The sequence below is a fragment of the Oncorhynchus kisutch genome, linkage group LG5 (assembly GCF_002021735.2).
Source record: "Oncorhynchus kisutch isolate 150728-3 linkage group LG5, Okis_V2, whole genome shotgun sequence".
In the NCBI taxonomy this organism is placed as follows: domain Eukaryota; kingdom Metazoa; phylum Chordata; class Actinopteri; order Salmoniformes; family Salmonidae; genus Oncorhynchus; species Oncorhynchus kisutch.
In genome coordinates, this window is record NC_034178.2 from 51,863,018 (window position 1) to 51,882,342 (window position 19,325).

The following is a 19,325-nucleotide window of genomic DNA, read 5'->3' on the forward strand; positions in this document are numbered from 1 at the left end:
CCAAACATGCTCAATGGGTGACATGTCTGGTGAGTATGCAGGCCATGGAAGAACTGGGACATTTTCAGCTTCCAGGAATTGTGTACAGCATGATCATGCTGAAACATGAGGTGATGGTGGCGGATGAATGGCACAACAATGGGCCTCAGGATCTCGTCATGGTGCATTCAAATTGCCATCGAATAAATGCAATTGTGTTCATTGTCCGTAGCTTTTGCCTGCCCATACCATAACGCTACCATGGGGCACTGTGTTCACAACGTTGACATCAACAAACCAGTCGCCAACACGACGCCATACACTTGGTCTGCGGCTGTGAGATTGGTTGGAAGTACTGCCAAATTCTCTAAAATGACGCTGGTAGAGAAATGAACATTCAATTCTCTGGCAACAGCGTATGTATGTGTATATATATTTTTTTCTTCTCCAGCGCTGGTCCAATAAAGTTGTTTATTTTCGAACACTTTTGCATGGAATTATTGCTTTTTCTTAACCTATTTATCTTCAACCTAGACAGCTGCTAACACTGGACAGACTTCCTAAAAGTAAGTTAGGCTGGCTGAGTACACTGAGTACTTTATAGAAAGACCTAGCATTAGTGTAGTAGACCAACTTCTGTCCAAGAGGTTGTGGCTAGTAATGTCATTTTATATCAGAATTGGTCTTAAGTGGCATGTCCCATTAAAAGTTTTGATTTGAGGTAAGTCATTTGAGATAAATCGGAGTAAATAGAGAATAAAGGCTGGATGGAGATTTATATAACTTCTCCCTGACTGATAAATTTGACTTTATTTTTTACATTCTTATCGCCTCAGATTGTATGCTGCTGTCTTCTTAAATCTGCACTCACGTTGTTCAGTAGTCTAGACGTACCATGTAATTACAAGACAGATGGCTAATGGGGCCTAATATGACTCTGATTCATGATGGATCTATTAATGTAATTAACCAGCTAGAGTAGAGCTGACCTGATTTATACGGTACAACACTAGTATTTGGTTAAGCATGGCTGTGTGCCCAATTGCACCATATTCTTGATATAGTACACTAGTTTAGACCAGGGCCCATGTGGCTCTAGTCAAAAGTAGTACACTATATTGAGAATAGGATGCCATTTGGGACATGTCCCATGTTGTCATTACCCTGCAGATTAATATCTGTGATTCTCTGAATTACAGTTCCACTTGGCTTAATTACTCATGTCCTCACACCATGTTAAGATGTCTGACTGCTCATGAACATCACAATAATTTACTCAATCCCCAGTTCAAAGTATTATGGATTTAATTGGGCCAAGATAGACGTTGGCGATAAAGACAATTTAATTATTCAAATGCAAGCGTTTTCTCGTAGTTGAAAGGCAGGTTTACCACCACACTTCACAGATCCACAGTATATTGATGACACTGTTTTAGTTAGCATGTTGGTGAATGGGCACTTAAATGTGAGCAATTTAGACTTAGGCTAACAGATCAAACTCTGCCATGTGTTAAGGAATCGGACCCCTTTTTTCAATTTTTGATTAAAATGACATACCCAAATGTAACTGCCTGTAGCTCAGGACCTGATGCAAGGATATGCATATGCTTGATACCATTTGAAAGTTAACACTGAGGTTTGTGGAAATGTGCAATTAATGTAGGAGAATAACACATTAGATCTGGTAAAAGATAATACAAACAAAAAAACATGCCGTTTTTTTGAGGTCACTCTCTTTTCAAGTTCCTATCGCTTCCACTAGATGATGTCAACAGTCTTTAGAAATTGGTTGATGTTTTTCCTTTGTGTAATGAAGAAGTAGGGCAGTTCAGAACGAGGGTCGAGTGGAGTGTACTGTTTGAGGCGCGTGACCTGAAAGCTCGCTCCACTTTGTTTTTATCTGCTGTTGAACGCAGTTTATCCCTTCGTAAATAATCAATCAAATTTAAGTTAAAAAAATACCTAAAGTTGTATTAGGAAAGTTGTTTGAAATGTTTGGACAAAGATTACCGGTAACTTATTAGATATTTTGTAGTCGTGTTGCGCGAGTTGGAACCAGTGTTTTTCTGGATCAAACGCGCCACATAAATGGACATTTTGGATATATAACGACGGAATTAATCGAACAAAAGGACAATTTGTGATGTTTATGGGACATATTGGAGTGCCAACAGAAGAAGCTCGTCAAAGGTAAGGCATGAATTATATTGTTATTTCTGAGTTTCAGGTCGCGCCTGGTGGGTTGAATTATGATTGTCTGTGTTTGTTTGATGGGGTGCTGTCCTCAGATAATAGCATGGTTTGCTTTCACCGTAAAGCCTTTTTGAAATCTGACACGTTGGCTGGATTAACAACAAGTGTAGCTTTAATTTGATGTATTGCATGTGTGATTTCATGAAAGTTAAATATTTATAGTAATTTAATTTGAATTTGACGCTCTGCCATTTCACCAGATGTTGTCAAACCGATCCCGTTAACGGGATTATATCCCTAAGAATTAAGCTCTAAATGAAAAATGTCCGGTCCATGTATGTATGTATGCATAGTATTAGCGAGGAAGAGGCAAAACGAGATTTCACTTTTGACAAAATCTGTCCAAAATAAGCCTAATACGTTTCTATGGGCTTATTTTGTGCCTAATCTTGTCGCCTGCCTTCCCACCTTGGGCCGACTCCCGTTGTTAGGGCGGAAACATAAGCATCTTGTCATTATATACAGATCTCTAATAGTGTTTTCTGTCGGTCGGGTCATTTAACTGTTTTATTAAATGTAACTGTTTGTTGACCGCTTAATGAGGGTCTGTTAATCATTTGCATCCCTAATTTATATTTTTGTTCAGTGAATATTACTATATAAAAAGATAGTTCTACATCAAAGTGGAAAATAAACAAAATCATAGTGAATTTCAGCTAACTACTCAGCAAACACATTGCGTAACTGTTTTACTGTCATTCTATTCATCATTTTAAAGGAATTATCTACAGCCACTTTACTACTTGATTTCCCCATTGCAGGTCATGGTTTCAATGCTAATGTAGAATCAGCAACAGTGCTGGTCTAACCCTGCCACATGGAATTATTACGTTGTCTTAACCTGCATTCTTTCAACCTATGCAGCTCTGAACCACTGGAGTGGCTAGCTGACTGACGGTTGTGTTACCTTGTCGATCGTCCCATTGTCCTCAGGAGGGAGTAGAGTATCCTGGGCAGGGGGTGGAGGCTGAGGGGCATCCTGTGCTCGGAGGCAACAGAAAAGCGCTTTGAAGATATTCCGGCTCCGAGGCTTCTTTGGGGAAGATTGGTTCACCTGGCCTAGGGAGAGAATGAACAAATTAATATTAACACATGGAGAAATGTGTAAATAAACTCATGGAAGGAGAAACCCCATATGGGCCATCCCAAACCTAGACTAATAAGAGATAGTGTTGTTATATGGGATTAAAGGACAAATATGTAATCCCCTACAACCTTGCCCCTAAACAGACATCTCTAGGACTACATTGATTTGCTCTCGTGAGTCTTCCAGTCAATCTCAAATCAGTAACAAACACCCACAACACGTAGGCCTACAATAACAGACACCTCTAATTGGTACCAACCCTTTTGTCACCCTTTCTAATAACCAGTATAACCTTAGGGCTGGTTTCCCAGACACAGATTGAGCCTAGTCCTGGACTAAAAAGTTATTTCAATTAAGATTCTCCAATTAGCATGTTTTTTAGTCCAGGACTACGACAAATCTGTGTCCAGGAAACCACCCTGGCCATAATGTGCCTTCCGTATCCCTCTCTAGAGGAGAATCCTGTTTCCACTAGAATAGATCCATCAGGCTGGTCTTTACCAGGGCTAATAGATCAGAGCAGAAAGGAAACTGATCCTGCTCTCTGTATGGGTCTATTTCGGCATAGCCACAGTTCACCGGGCCTGATAGAAGAGGAGGGAGTCGGCTCCATTTACACACTCAGGCATCAGAGGCATGAGAAGATATAAAAAGACACAGACTGACTCCCAAAAAGCACCCTATAGCCTATTTAGTGCACTATGGGCCCTGGTCAAAGGTAGAGCACTAAATAGGAAATAGGGGGCCATTTGGGACAAACAGACTCAAGAGGAGGCTACAGTCAACAAGCGCTGACAAACATATAAAAGGTGTAATATGTAGAAATCGCTCTGCCATTTCCTGGTTGCTAAAATTCTAAGTTTGCCTTATTTCAGTTGGTGACAAAAAAAAGCAATGCATAGTGAAGAGGATAATTGTACCATCTAAACTGCTGTGAAATGTATTGTCAATTGTTTGTGTACAAAACTAAACCGGAAGCATAGAAATAGCGCACATAGAACAGATCTACGGCTTCTTAGACTTGCTTTCAATGAGAATGACATCTATAACTCACATTTCTATGTGAATTTGGTCAGGTCACCCAAAAAGTTATATTGCGGCTTTAATGACAGTTAATGTATTTTATTAGACAAATGCCTACATTGCTATTAATAGTAACTACCAGGCGGTAGGGTTAGGCAGTATCCAGATTTTTATATCCTCATACCATCCTTCTCTCATGTCGGGATTTACGGTATTAACGGCTTTGTACCCAAGGGTTACCAAAAAAACAAAGACCATTGGGCATCTTTTACCAGAATGCTAACAAAATTAGCACAAATAATACCGAATTTCTATGTAGGCTGCTAGCTAAATAAGCTAACAGGTGCAAACTAAAATAAACAAATTTCAAAGACAGGCAATCCAGCTAACAAAGGAATACATGTATAGGTAGGAGCTACGGAATGTCATTTTAGTTGAGTTTGGACATTTACAAGCGAATGTGAACGAGAGATTGTCAATTTCCACAAAGTTTTAAAGCATGCTTTTCTGAAGGAAGAACAGTAGTGTGTACACACTGTGTGGAGTCTGGGAGTTCTTAGGGCAAAGGCCCTGCCAGCTCAGCTCCCAGCTCCGAGAAGAAGGGGGAGGAGCAGAGCAGAGAAAAATCTCAAGGAAATCAAGCTGCAGTGGCAGCTGTACAGATCAAAGCCCTTTGGATGCGTTAAGTCTCAAACACGGCAGAAAGCTAACAGTATGATGCCCTTACTAATTCAGCCATTTAATTAAATAACTAGCAAGTTAAACTTAGGGGTCACAAATGCAGAATTCTGTTTTTTTTACACAGGAAATAAAATATTAAAACGCTACAGAAATATCTTGATGCATTTTGTAAACGCAGATCTAAAATGCTTCTTATTGGAATTTCTGATTGGAATCAAACTCATTTTGTGCTTCAGTTGCACTTCCCCACTCACATGAGAATTCACAAACAAGCATTCCATCAGCAGACAGCACCCTGCAAAAAAAAAACTTAATATACACTGCTCAAAAAAATAAAGGGAACACTTAAAACAACACAATGTAACTCCAAGTCAATCACACTTCTGTGAAATCAAACTGTCCACTTAGGAAGCAACACTGATTGACAATAAATTTCACATGCTGTTGTGCAAATGGAACAGACAACTGGTAGAAATTATAGGCAATTAGCAAGACACCCCCAAAAAAGGAGTGGTTCTGCAGGTGGTGACCACAGACCACTTCTCAGTTCCTATGCTTACAGGCTGATGTTTTGGTCACTTTTGAATGCTGGCGGTGCTTTCACTCTAGTGGTAGCATGAGACGGAGTCTACAACTCACACAAGTGGCTCAGGCAGTGCAGCTCATCCAGGATGGCACATCAATGCGAGCTGTGGCAAGAATGTTTGCTGTGTCTGTCAGCGTAGTGTCCAGAGCATGGAGGTGCTACCAGGAGACAGGCCAGCACATCAGGAGACGTGGAGGAGGCTGTAGGAGGGCAATAACCCAGCAGCAGGACCGCTACCTCCGCCTTTGTGCAAGGCCACAAATGTGCATGTGTCTGCTCAAATGGTCAGAAACAGACTCCATGAGGCTGGTATGAGGGCCAGACGTCTATAGGTGGGGGTTGTGCTTACAGCCCAACACCGTGCAGGACGTTTGGCATTTGCCAGAGAACACCAAGATTGGCAAATTCACCACTGGCGCCCTGTGCTCTTCACAGATGAAAGCAGGTTCACACTGAGCACATGTGACAGACGTGACAGTCTGGAGACGCCATGGAGAACGTTCTGCTGCCTGCAACATCCTCCAGCATGACCGGTTTGGCGGTGGGTCAGTCATGGTGTGGGGTGGCATTTCTTTGGGGGGCCGCACAGCCCTCCATGTGCTCGCCAGAGGTAGCCTGACTGCCATTAGGTACCGAGATGAGATCCTCAGACCCGTTGTGAGACCATATGCTGGTGCGGTTGGCCCTGGGTTCCTCCTAATGCAAGACCTCATGTGGCTGGAGTGTGTCAGCAGTTCCTGCAAGAGGAAGGCATTGATGCTATGGACTGGCCCGCCCGTTCCCCAGACCTGAATCCAATTGAGCACATCTGGGACATCATGTCTCACTCCATCCAACCAACGCCACGTTGCACCACAGACTGTACAGGAGTTGGCGGATGCTTTAGTCCAGGTCTGGGAGGAGATCCCTCAGGAGACCATCCGCCACCTCATCAGGAGCATGCCCAGCCATTGTAGGGAGGTCATACAGGCACGTGGAGGCCACACACTACTGAGCCTCATTTTGACTTGTTTTAAGGACATTACATCAAAGTTGGATCAGCCTGAAGTGTGGTTTTCCAATTTAATTATGAGTGTGACTCCAAATCCAGACCTCCATGGGTTGATAAATTTGATTTCCATTGATAATTTGTGTGTGATTTTGTTGTCAGCACATTCGACTATGTAAAGAAAAAAGTATTTAATAAGAATATTTCATTCATTCAGATCTAGGATGTGTTATTTTAGTGTCCCCTTTATTTTTTTGAGCAGTGTATAAAACACAACAACCCTTGTCACTACATAGCTGGACTCAACTGACCCCGCTTTCTCTGGTTGTGCCATTTACAAACAAACAGGTCTGGGGAACTACAGTAAGCTTCATAATGTAAAGTAAAGTGACAGGTGAAATGAAGAACGTGATCTGCTTTATCTCCTAACGTATTGCACATGTTGACTGCAGGTACTTACTTAAAGTAGCTACAAATATTAAAACGTATTGAAAAACCTTCGCATGGCTATTTCCATACCCGGTATACCGCCCAAGCCTACCAGAAGGTGTAAGAGGAAATCCCCCCAAAATTGTCAGACTCCAGCCACCCAAGCCAGACTGTTCTCTCTGATACAGCATGGCAGGTGGTACCAGTGCACCAAGTCTGGAACCAACAGGACCCTGAACAGCTTCTACCCCCAAACCATAAGACTTTAAAAGAAGACTGCTAAATAGCGTTTCAAATAGCTACCTGATCTTTTGCACAAAGTATTACACTGACACCTCAACACACTACACATGCACACACACACACACACTGACACCACACACCCCCACTTTCACACTCACCACATACATTGCTGCTACTGTCTATCTATCCTGTTGCCTAGTCACTACAGTACATAGCTACCTCAATTACCTCTGCACATTGACTCAGAACTGGTACTCCCTGTATATAGCCATGATATTTTTACTAATTATTTTTATTTGTTATTCATTGTGTATTTATTCCTTGTCACCATTTGTATTTTATCTTAAACTCTGCATTGTTGGAAAAGGACCCTTAAGTAAGCATTTCACCTTTAGTCTACAAAGCATGTGACAAATAACATTCGATTTTGATTTGTTTTACTCTGCACCAAAAACAGGCTAGAATTGAATAAGTTGTTGAGTATGCCAGCTCTCTGAGCGCAGCTACTCCAGTTAGGAGAAGAGATAAAGAGATGAGTAATTTGTCATTCAAATATATTTAACATGCTCCCTCCTGGATGAGGTGAACACGTGTACACACACTTTGATGTGAATGCCAAGCAGTTTGAGAATAGTGTTAAATGATTACTGAAGTTTCAATAGGCCACATGGTTGGTATGAATGTAAACAGTGCGGGTGTGGTGTGAGGGAGGCAGTGGGGAGTCACAGCGAGGCGCTACTAGCCACTATCATAATTGAAGACTACAATCTTGTTGCTTGCCCTCATTACGCACGTCATGTTTCTCTAAGAACACTTAAGTGGAACATTTCAACACTTAGAGATAGTAAGCACATGAAGCATGGAAATGTAGACTAAACATATTAGATAGGTCATTATAAAATAGGATAGATCCACCTGAAACAGGAGCTAGTTGATTTTAAACTCATGTCTGTGTAGTATTCTTTAGCCTACATATCACTCCCACTTTGTGATACAAATTCAGTTAATACTTTCCCCGTCCTTTATTGTAACCATTTTCTGTTCTCAGCCCAGTTCAGGTTAAAGATGCTACACCTAGAATTTCTCACAATCCCGCTCCCCACACAAACCTAGGTTAATTGCAATACTAGCCTGCATTCAAAACACCCCCCCCCCGCATCCCATTTATACTTAACATTGCAGACTCACGCTTGAGCTACTTTCAGTTTTTGTCCACCAGCTTCAGCTGTGAAAACTATATTTTTTGTAATTGAAAATATATTTCACAGTGATTTAGATGCAAGGATTCCCTACACTATTCAGTGCTTGTTTTCTCAGATTAAGCTAACTGAAATTGAGCGAACAGTGTAGAATTGGAGCAACCAGGAAATTACATAGCAATTTCTACATTGGTGCTTGACCCAATTTCCACTAGATAACACAGACAAGGTCAAAACAAGAGGTCGACCGATTATGATTTTTCAACGCCGATACCGATTATTGGAGAACCACTAAAGCCGATACCGATTAATCTGACGATTTTTATTTATAATAATGACAATTACAACAATACTGAATTAACACTTATTTTAACTTAATATAATACGTCAATAAAAATCAATTTAGCCTCAAAGAAATAAAGAAACATGTTCAATTTGATTTAAATAATGCAAAAACAAAGTGTTGGAGAAGTAAAAGTGCAATATGTGCCATTTAAAAAAGCTAACGTTTGAGTTCCTTGCTCAGAACATGAGAACATATGAAAGTTGGTGGTTCCTTTTAACATGAGACTTCAATATTCCAAGGTAAGAGGTTTTAGGTTGTAGTTAATATAGTATTTATAGGACTATTTCTCTCTATACCATTTGTATTTCATATACCTTTGACTATTGGATGTTCTTATAGGCACTATAGTATTGCCAGTGTAACAGTATAGCTTCGTTTCTCTCCTCGCCCCTACCTGGGCTCGAACCAGGAACACATCGACAACAGCCACACTCGAAGAAGCGTTACCCATCGCTCCACAAAAGCCATGGCCCATGCAGAGCAAGGGGAATAACTACTCCAAGTCTCAGAGCGAGTGACGTTTGAAATGCTATTAGCGTGCACCCCGTTAACTTAGCTAGCCATTTCACATCGGTTACACCAGCCATTAGCCAGATAGGCTTGAAGTCATAAACAGCGCTGTGCTTGCAAAGAGCTGCTGGCAAAACGCACGAAAGTGCTGTTTGAATGAATGCTTACGAGCCTGCTGCTGCCTACCATCGCTCAGTCAGACGGCTCTATCAAATCAGACTTAATTATAACATAACACACAGAAATACGAGCCTTTGGTCATTAATATGGTCGAATCCGGAAACTATAATTTCGAAAACAAAACGTTTATTATTTCAGTGAAATACGGAACCGTTTGGTATTTTCTCTAACGGGTGGCATCCCTAAGTCTAAATATTCTTGTTACATTGCACAACCTTCAATGTTGTCATAATTACGTAAAATTCTGGCAAATTAGTTCGCAATGAACCAGTCTGCCCAAACTGTTGCATATACCCTGACTCTGCGTGCATTGAATGCAAGAGAAGTGACACAATTTCACCTGGTTAATATTTCCTGCTAACCTGGATTTCTTTTAGCTAAATATGCAGGTTTAAAAATATATACTTCTGTGTATTGATTTTAAGAAATGCATTGGCGTTTATGGTTAGGTACTGTCGTCCAACGATTGTGCTTTTTTCGCAAATGCTCTTGTTAAATCATCCCCCGGTGTTGCATCGATTATATGCAGCGCAGGACACCCTAGATAAACTAGTAATATCATCAACCATGTGTAGTTATAACAAGTTATTATGATTGATTGTTTTTTATATGATAAGTTTAATGCTAGCTAGCAACTTACCTTGGCTTTTACTGCAGTCGCGTAACAGACAGTCTCCTTGTGGAGTGCAATGAGAGGCAGGTGGTTATTGCATTGGACTAGTTAACTGTAAGGTTGCAAGATTGGAACCCCCGAGCTGACAAGGTGAAAATCTGTCGTTCTGCCCCTGAACAAGGCAGTTAACCCACCGTTCCTAGGCCGTCATTGAAAATAAGAATGTGTTCTTAACTGACTTGCCTAGTTAAAGGTATTTATAAAAAATATTTTTTAAAAAAGGGCAAAATCGGCACCCAAAAATACCAATTTCCGATTGTTATGAAAACTTGAAAATCGGCCCTAATTAAATCGGCCATTCCGATTAATCGGTCGACCTCTAGTCAAAACAGCTTTCCCATTTTGCCCAAATTAGTTGGCAAATATCACAGCCAATCACAACACTGGCGGGTAAGTAACACTGAAACACAATCATTCCACTATTACTGCAGATATATTATGGACATTTTCTGAAATTACAATGTTTAAATTATTTTTGAAATCCTGTGTAGCATCTTTTAAGGCCTGCTTCACACTCAGTGTCTGAGATCCCCCTCGTAACTTATATCATAGTTTTGGACAGCAGGCCTAGCCTATCAGTAGATTTGGATTTCCCAACTAAACTCATCAACCCAGTTTTATCCAACATATTCTCAACTACAGGCATGAAGCTGCTGCAAAGTACACTTCCTGTTCTACACTGGAACTGGGTTCAACTTCACAACTGAAACTCATCCTACTGTCACTGTCCTGTCTGTTCCCTACAGTGCACATGACTACTGACAATGCTGTCATAAGCATGTTGTCTCCAATCTTACCTTTTCATAACAGCCTTTTCATTACCTTTCCATAGTGTTTGAGAATGTTGAATGGATACTTTTACAGCCATGAGTGACAAATAAAGCTTTCAAGTAGGGCTAGGCGATATATCGAATTAATTCAAATGTATGTTTCTGCATGGTATTCCAAATGCCTATATAGCAAGAATCCCCAAAAGAAATTTTTAATTTTTTTTAAATTTGTGTTTATGTCTGCATATTCTCATGTTGTCTTTTTGGTCTGGTCTCCTTTGCTCCATTCTGTGCATTCTCTCTGACAAGCGGTTTTAACTCGGTTTGGTCCAACAGAAAAATCGGTCATATGGACACTGAAAGACATTATTTTACTGTAATAGAGGAGTAGTTAACTATTCTAACGATACCCTGTGTCTCAACTCCTCAAATGGCGTACAGAGCAGACTACTAAAACAGGAGTATCAATGAAAATTGATTCTGGAAAATTCATGCTCAGTTTGTCGCTAGCGGTCTAGTCTATTTTAGAAATGTGCAACAAGCATAAAACAATTATATGGAATTGGCAACTCGTTCGCATTCTGAGAAATAAGGTAGGCCACTTGATTTCAGCATCTGAACAAAGTGAAGAGGCTAGCATGCTGTTCAAAAAGTTGGAGACGGACAGAAGGATGTGCTCATAACAACTCAACTGTTCTACCTTGTTAGCTAGCACATAGATCCAAGTTGGCTAAACTTGAAATATAAAGATTAGCTGGCACATGGGCTTGTGCTTATGAGATTGTTTAGGAGACCTGGGTTAATTTTCTATAATGTCTGCTACAAAAAAGTAAATGTGCATTATGAATGGTTCAGGTTAAATATACAACAAAAATGACATTTTCAAAGACAGATTTTAAAGCCACATCAGTGAATATTGTAAAAAGCAGGTTAAACAGTCTTTATAATTAAAGTATTATTAGAAGGCTTATATGTAAAGCCTAGGTATTATTTCACAAGCCCTGAATTCATTAGACGATTGCTGACGGTTCGAAAGGCAGTGTATTTTACCCTTAATTGTACAACAAAGCTTATTTTGAGCTTTTTATCCCGATAGATAGCTAGCTCAAAACCAGTAAAAGCATTCCAACAAAAACAGTGATCATGATGACCTCAGACCAAACATGGGAAGTTAGCACGGTACTGTGATTGTCTCTCATCGCAAACTGAAAACAAGTCTGTCACACAGAATGCTTCACACAGAGGAATCATATCATTCCACACAGCCTTGTCTTGAAGTGCAACTAACCCCCTAAGCCATACCCCAATAACAGAAGTCAAGGTATTTACTCCGACATTTCTTATCCCCCCCTGCTCAACATGCCATCCTCCAATGTAGCATCGTGGTATGCCTACATTGCTAAGAAACAAACTTCCCCCTCTTTGCCTATCTGTGCAGGACAACAAAGGAAGGACAGTTGACGATAACATCCACCCACCCACAAGAGCTCAAGACAATCTGAAAAACAAGCATGGAGTTTCCCATCTGGACCAGGCAGGGCCTTTAATCCAGTTCAGAGACAGAGCATAAAAAAAACACATAATGCCTTCATATCAGCTGCACCATCTCATTCCAGGCTTTTGAATGTTTATCCTTGTCTTATGGGGTCCTAAAGACAGTGTAGTTGCATGGTAGTATGTCTGTGTTATACTTTCAACATATGGGTAGGATAGTGGGTAGGGGTGAAGTTATCTGAAATGAACAAACATGCTTATCATATACAGCCATCATGACTATCTTTCCTGTCTGTGGCATTAACCAGATCTTATGTTGACTGTCTGTATTGCTTAGCAAAATTAACAACAAAAGTTTTGATTTTGAAAAAAGTAGGGTGTTAGGTGACGCGACAAACAATGGACGCTATGCAGAATTCTACAAAAAACTGTGAACAAATCTGTTTTCACTAAATGTCAATGTGTTCGCCAAAAAATACATAAATCTGAAAAAATGTGGCACTTGTTACTCATGTCTAAAAATCGTAATACTGTATGTTATGATATTTATAGGATATGAGCCCAAACGTAAATCAACTGCCATGCTAAGAACATTCAAATCTGAGGGACAGCCACTTTTGTGAAATCCGCAAAATCTGTGTGTTCATTTGCTCTTTGCGATGGGTATTCTTCAACCTAAAGTAAGATTGGTGTAACATTGTATTGCCAAAAAGTATGGGGAAAGTCATGTTGGCATATTTCACGGTAGAGGTCTGCGTGGGACTGATTTGTTCATTCTGCTATCGCTTGACCTGCAGCTTTTCATACCGCACCTGCTGGCTTTCTGTCTGACTCCCACCCTCTACCGCAAGAACTGGTCCTTAACCCAACCGCAGTCCCGCAATTTTATTTTAAGCTTATGTGAGGCAGCTTACTTGCCAGGCATGGTCCCATCAATTTTGCACCCGATATGCAATATCAAAATGCGCAAAATTAACCTAGGAAATAGGTTTTAAATTACCAGAGATTCTCACGCGGCCCATTATTAGGCTATCGAATCAATATTTATTACGCATACAAAGCAGAAAGACGACCATTTCACAAACATATTCTTATCCCCAAAGTGGTCTCAAGACTCTCTGCTCCCACCCGCAGCATGACAAATGCCGACTGCGCAGCAAAGATCTCCGTCGGGTCCTGCGGAAATGCAGCCCGTTAATTTCAACGAACATCTTTTGACTGAAATAAGGTAAAACTATTTTGACACGAAAATGAAACGTAGCAGATTCCAAATTAGAGTTTAGTAACTACGTTGAGGCATGGGTTGTCAGGGATTGGTCCAAATTAATGTCGTAACCCCCGTTTCTATGACGAGTTCTAGCTTGCTAGCTGTGTGGGAGTGCCTGACGCCGTTCGCTTAGGCAACGAGTAGGGTGAGAAGCAGCGTGGCTGTATTGTGCCAGCTGCGAATTTTGTGATTGAAAGAATAAAATCGTCAATTAAAAACTAGCAGAATTCCGTGGCCACAGCCCTACAATTGATAAGAACATAGCCATACTAACCAAAAATAGAACCAACACTTTACAGGTTGGGTTTATATGTTTCTTGAGCTGAAATAAAATATACATTTTCCATATGCGCAAAAAGCTTATCTCCCTCATATTTTTGTGCTAATTTGTTTACATCCCTTTTAGAGAGCATTTCTCCTTTACCAAGATAATCCATCCACCTAACATGTGTGGCATATCAAGAAGCAGATTAAACAGCATAATCATTACACAGGTGCACCATGTGCTGGGAACAATAAAAGGACACTAAAATGTGCAGTTGTCTCAGACAACCCAATGCCACAGATGTCTCAAGTTCAGGGAGCGTGCAGTTGGTATGCTGACTGCAGGAATGTCCACCAGAGCTGTTGACAGAGAATCGAATGTTAATTTCTCTATGTCAGTATGTTCAACCGGCCTCACAACCGCAGACAATGTGTAACCAACGCCAACCCAGGACCTCCACATCAGGCTTATTCACCCTCCAGCATAGTCTATCACTAGCCACCCGGACAGCTGATGACTGTGGGTTTGCACAACCGTATAATTTCTGCACAAACTGTCAGAAACGTCTCAGGGAAGCGCATTTGCATGCTCACCTGCTCTGACTGCAGTTCAGAGTCATAACCAACTTCAGTGGGCAAATGCTCCCCTTCGATGGCCAATGGCACGCTGAAGAAGTGTGAAACCCGGTTTCAACTGCACCAGGCAGATGTGGGGACAAGATGTTTGCTGATGTCAACGTTGTGAACAGAGGGCCCCGTGGTGGTGAGGTAATAATATGGGCAGGCATAAGCTACGGACAAGGAATACAATTGCATTTTATCGATGGCAATTTGAACGCAGATACCGCGACGAGCTCCTGATGCCCACTGTCATGCCATTCATCCACCGCAATCACCTCATGTTTCAGTATGATAATGCACACCATCATGTCACAAGGATCTGTACACAATTCCTGAAAGCTGAAAAGGTCCAGTTCTTCCATGGCCTGCATACTCACCAGACATGTCTCATGATTGAGCAAGTTTGGGATGCTCTGGATTGACGTGTACGACAGCGTGTTCCAGTTCCAGCATCTTCGCACAGCTATTCAAGAGGAATGGGAGAGCATTCCACAGGCCATAATCAACAGCCTGATCAACTCTATGCGAAGGAGACGTGTGGTGCTGCATGAGGCAAATGAAACACCAGATACTGACTGGTTTTCTGATACACATCCCTACTTTATTTTTTTTTAAAGGTATGTGACCAACAGATGCATTTAGGTATTCCCAATCATGTGAATTCCATAGATTAGCACCTAATGGATTCATTTAAATTGATTGATTTCCTTATATGAACTAACTCAGTAAAATCTTTTTGAAATGGTTGCGTTTATTTTTCTTCAGTGTAAATACCAGTGAATTGAAATTGTGTCCCACCTATCCTTCTCTGCAACTGGCTAGCAGGCAACTCACTGTCTCTTCTGAGCCTAGGCTAATTATTTGCTCAAAATGGTGCAGTTCATCTTATCACAGAGTAACTCATCAAAACCAAAAATAACATTACAATGTAACTCAACTCAGTTTTAGGCTTACCTTAGAAGTAAGCTGTAATTAGACTAGTAGCCTTCTATGTTACAGTTTATACTTAGTGAGAAGTGTGTGTCTGTGTTAGACTTTTCATCATTACCACACACACAGCCTGTGTTGGGGGCTGTGTGTATGCAGGTGGCACAGGGTTGGGTGTATTATTTGGCACTTTAGGTCTAATCAGTTAAGCTACTGAATACAGCCTAACAGTTACTAATTGGTCAAAATTATTATTATTACTTAATCCCAATTGGATGTACTCTGTTACCACCCCCTGCAAAAAAACATCAATATATGTTAGTATGACCAGCTTACTTTAAATGAGTGGGCTTAACATGCTGTATTTTTCAAATTCCGTACAAACTAATTACCATATTAAGTAACTAATTTGCATAAAATAGTATACAAATATTTGTATTTCTACTTCATAAATTGCTACAAACTCAGTCTTGCATAAAGATATGTTAATAATGACCACCCTAGCTTAAATTAGTCATAAGTTACTGTAATACCACATTTTAATTGAATAAATTACTTTAATTTGGATCATCTGTGTTCTACATCAGCCCTGAAAATGTTATAATAATATAACCACCCTATCTTGAGACACTGAACAGAATGTGTTGAATTTAAGAATCCAGAAAGGTGATTAGGTGCCATTAATGACAAGGGATTAATGTCGACCTTTTCCAATAACATCTCAGCCATGGTAAATCCTATCATCAAGAAATAGTGTTCTAAGAAGCTTCTCTATAAAACATGGAATAGAAAGTAGAATACCAGAGGCAAAGTTTTATTTTGTCCCCTAACACCCCTGGGTAGCCTAGTGGTTAGAGCGTTGGACTAGTAACCGGAAGGTTGTGAGTTCAAACCCCCGAGCTGACAAGGTACAAATCTGTCGTTAACCCACTGTTCCCAGGCCGTCATTGAAAATAAGAATGTGTTCTTAACTGACTTGCCTGGTTAAATAAAGGTAAAATAAAACGAGTCTACTTTGACAGATATTTGCATGACAGTCCATGAATGAAGACTGTAGTTACATCTATGCCAAAATAAAATTATTTATACAAACTGATATGACAAATTGCAAACAAAAGTATGCAATCTGACGGTCTGAACAAATAAAAACGATCAGGCATTACAGTACTTCCAGGCGGTCAACACTTGTGTTTCACAGCTTTTCAATTATACAAATATTTAAAATCTTTGGAGTATCTGGCTGACAATATAGGCTAGAATCGATGGTTTGCATAATATTAGCCAACAAGACAGTAGTTTGTAAGTTTGCGGTTAAAACAAACAAACAAAAACTATCCAGATGTTCGCTATCCCTGACTGATGTTATCGTCTGCGCATGAATAGCAGCACTAACTCGCTACGTTCTATTATTTGACTCGCGCGCTGAATGTAAAATGGACACCCACAGTGGCAAATCTGATTCAGTACATCCAGCAGTTGGGATATCTCCAGGCCATAACCCAAATGTCCGAAACACATTCAACAAGAACCTAAATAAAATGTTGTTCACATGACAAAACCAACTCAAACCTGTCCTTACATTAATTAATTAGACTGGCGTGTAGCTATTAGCATGCTACTAGCCTAGTAGCAGCCGCTTGCTTGCTAGCTACCAGTTGGCTAGCTAGTGTCCGAGTCAGTTTCAACAAGATTATATTTAAAAGTGATCACACCGCGCCAATAAACCCGAGGATTTACCTGTCTTGGACGGCAGTTGACTATCTTCTTTCTGCACTTGAGTGATAATAGAACTTTCCATCTAACAAATGCACAGCCCCTCAAAGTCCAATCCGTTCCCCCAATTCGCAGGTAGCTACTTTCAACATTCAGCTAGCTGGTTAGCAATTGCGTTTACCAACCCGTTGGTATCCTAAAATATTTAGATAAAAACGTTTTTTCTCGTGGCAATTGCAGCTTGCTGCCGCTATCTTTCCACGTTCAAGCTACCCAATTTATCTCATGCATTTAACACGATGTATATTATTGTAACGCCAAGGTCCCCTCTGACAGCTAGCTAATACTAGGCAAGTCCTCGCTATTGCTCCAACATGGAGAATCCAGGATAAAAAAGCAAAACAACCGAGGGGAAATGGCAGGGGCCGGTTTCAAGTTCCCCTTACTACTGATAAACAACCCTGACGACCATAATCTCCAACAAGAAAGCGGAAAATATATTGGTCAAATAATTGATTACATTGGTCCAAAGTAAGAATAGGTGTGTCTGATTAGTAATGAATTGTTTTCGTTTATCGAATGCTTTGTTTTTTCTCTTCTGGGGATTTCAGGGGCGCCTTGAAACTGCTCGTCGTCGCGGATTGGATCTCGTAGAAGTGGGAGTACCACAGGCATTCTTCTCAACCCGCTTCGTCCAGAGCGCATTCCTGTGTGGTTTGTGCTATCTAGAACCCATTGGAACGACCCTACTCTAAACCAACCCTTACCCTAATCTTAACCATTTTAAATTCAATATTGGACGTCCCAAGGATCCCGAAATAGCAACGATTTCCTGTGTTCTCTCATAGCCTCATCAAATATACTGTATTATCGATATAGCATGCAAAACTGGTTTAATATCCTAAACTTATTTATTTAATTGCATATTTACATGCTAAATATTATTCCAAATGCTATTTATTTACAGTAAATGTATGTATATGACGTAGTAGACCTATGTGGTTGAAACCTATTGACAAAATGATCACCAACTATCTGCAGCTACAGAGAACAAAGGAATAAATTACTACCATGTAAAACATTTGAACTAAAGACTATAAAGGCAGCATACTGTTTCGTTTTGACCATGTGCATCACCAATCTTTTGATTACAAACCACATTTTAGATTTATCATATAGGCTAAAATTAGCTACCTCTTTACATTTCAGTCATTTAGAAGAAGAGCGACTTACAGGAGTAATTTGGTTTAAGTGCCTTGCTCAAGGGCACATCAACAGATGTTTCAACTAGTCGGGTCGGTATTCGAAACAGCGACCTTTCGGTTACTAGCCCAACGCTCTTAAGCGCTACTCTACCTGCTGGCCGTTAAGAATCCTAAAGCATAATTGAATCATTCAAACCGGGAGAGGCACGGATCACCGATGACCAGTAATTAAAAAGTATCATCAGTCATAACAGTAAAATAAAACAAAGCCTTTGCTGAGGCATTCAGATGACCAAATGTATTTTATACATTTCTTATCAACTAGTTATCTTGCCTTTGATTGATGGCCTATATTATATTTTCAAACTAGAGTATGATTGTGGTAATGGGAGTATATAACACATTATAACACTTATTTGAAAATATCTGCAAATAAACTGATTATAAACATTATGTTCATTATTATGCAATCTTAGGTACATTAATATAAATGAGTGTTTGAATTTGACATGAATAACTTAAAAAAATACAGTGCATTCAGATAGTATTCCCCTGGACTTTTTCCATTTTTTTGTTTTGTTACAGCCTTATTCTAAAATGGATTAAATAAATAGAAATCCTCAATCTACACACAATACCCAATAATGACAAAGGGAAAACAGGTCGTTAGAAATTTTAGCAAATGTATTAAAATAAAAAACAGACACATTATTTACAAATGTATTTAGACACTTTGCTATGAGACTAGAAGTTGAGCTCAGGTACATCCTGTTTCCATTGATTTCTACAACTTGATTGGTGTCCACCTGTGGACATGATTTGGAAATACACACACATATGTCTATATAAGGTTCCATGGTTGACAGTGCATGTCAGAGCAAAAACCA

The 19,325-nt window shown here is 40.1% G+C and overlaps 1 protein-coding gene across 1 annotated transcript in view; it reads right to left on the reverse strand.

Annotated features, from left to right (window-relative positions):
- Nucleotides 1-17,843, reverse strand: part of LOC109891206 (carboxy-terminal domain RNA polymerase II polypeptide A small phosphatase 2) — a 30,267-nt gene extending 12,424 nt beyond the window's left edge. Inside the window, exons 1-2 of the mRNA XM_020483567.2 lie at nucleotides 17,258-17,843; nucleotides 3,140-3,291 (exon numbers count right to left, since the gene is read on the reverse strand). Coding sequence (XP_020339156.1) covers nucleotides 3,140-3,291; nucleotides 17,258-17,318 — 213 coding nt within the window. The 5' untranslated portion in view covers nucleotides 17,319-17,843. The remainder of the gene's footprint in view (nucleotides 1-3,139; nucleotides 3,292-17,257) is intronic.
- Nucleotides 17,844-19,325: the final 1,482 nt, after the last annotated feature.